General features: G+C 45.2%; 1 gene segment (V, D, J or C); it reads right to left on the bottom strand.

Annotated features, from left to right (window-relative positions):
* Nucleotides 1–403: 403 nt before the first annotated feature.
* On the bottom strand, nt 404–1,165 carry LOC128400290 (immunoglobulin kappa variable 3-15-like). The segment is given in 2 exon segments: nt 404–978; nt 1,066–1,165. Coding segments are annotated over 2 exon segments (621 nt in total).
* Between the last annotated feature and the right edge of the window lie 241 nt (nt 1,166–1,406).

Genomic DNA, 1,406 nt, shown 5'->3' with positions numbered 1-1,406 from the left:
TTTTGCATACAGTTTTGACTAATGTACACACTTTTGCTAGCAATTTTTCCTCAACAAGATGCATTTTTGCATGTTGTTTTCACTTTTATGTTATCTTTAGTCTCACTTTCCCCTAATATATGCTTTGGTTTGGTGGGAGAAGTGCATGGGAAAAATTCAGCGTGAATTTCTGGTTGTGTCGCTGTTTTCACATAGTTCAGGAAAGTGCAAATCTGGTAAATTCGCCTTTAAATATGAACTGAATCTAATTTATTGCCCATCCCAGCCTGTGACAAAAACTGAATCTCAGTTCAGAAACTGATGCCCAATATGAATTGGGGCAAGTATGCAACCCCGAATATCAACACATAACATGCAACACATAACATGGAAGCTTTTGAGTGCTCCAGAACTCTTCTTTGGACTAGGTTAGGAGAGAGGTACTGGATTCAACAGGTGAGATCCGTATCACTCTCAGTCCATGTAATCCAAGTCTGTCAGGGCTCAACAGGGTATTTGCCAGGGGTTCCTCACTTTTGCTGTTGCTGATAGTGCCAGGTATGTAACCTGGAACAATCTGACCTGGAAAAAGATGCGCTACTGCAGCATGCTGCTGCTGTTGCTGCAGCGCATCCACTGCCATTCCTTCCTTCTGTCTTAGGCCACTGAGCTGGTTTTTGTACTGAAGTGTATCACTGTGGAGAGGATAGCTGTTGTATTGGCCACAGTAATATACCCCTTCATCTTCGGCATGGACACCGTTGTTAGTGAAGGAGAAGTCGTTGCCGCTGTAGCTGCCACTGAAGCGATCAGGGGTCCCTTCAAAACGAGTTGAACCCCCATAAATCAGTAGCTTGGGTTTCTGTCCTGATTTAAACTGATATAAGGCCATATAGTTACTGACAGAAGAGGCAGCTTTGCACTGGATTGTCACTCTGTCCCCAGGACTTGCCTGTAAAGAAGCCGGTGTCTGAGTGATGACAATCTGCCCACTGGATTCTGGAAGGAGAGGCATAAAACAAGTTAGTGGATCTGCAACATTTGCCTTAAAAATTCAGAGAGAAGAACACAACTCTTCAAAGTTACCCTCAAAGAAACTGGAGACCAGCCAAATCAAACAAAGCCGTAACATGTTGCTGCTGCTGCAGATGACACTCTTTCTTGGCTCCCAGATATTATCACCACCAGGCAGCCCAGCTTCAGAATGACGGGGATAAAATTGGGGGAGTTATTAAGTGTCAGGGATGGAAATCTATGCAAATGGCTTGAAGGGGTGCAAGGGATGAGAGTCCCCTCCTGTGGGGATTGTGCTTCAGGGCACAATAAATGTCTGTGGTCGAGGTTCCAGCTCATAAAGCAGGGGGAACCACGAGGCATTGCAAACTTCCAACAGTTTGACTTCACCCCCAAAGGCACACTGCCCCACT

Source organism: Podarcis raffonei, chromosome 13, assembly GCF_027172205.1.
Source record: "Podarcis raffonei isolate rPodRaf1 chromosome 13, rPodRaf1.pri, whole genome shotgun sequence".
NCBI lineage: Eukaryota > Metazoa > Chordata > Lepidosauria > Squamata > Lacertidae > Podarcis > Podarcis raffonei.
This window is presented reverse-complemented; position numbering and strand designations above follow the sequence as displayed.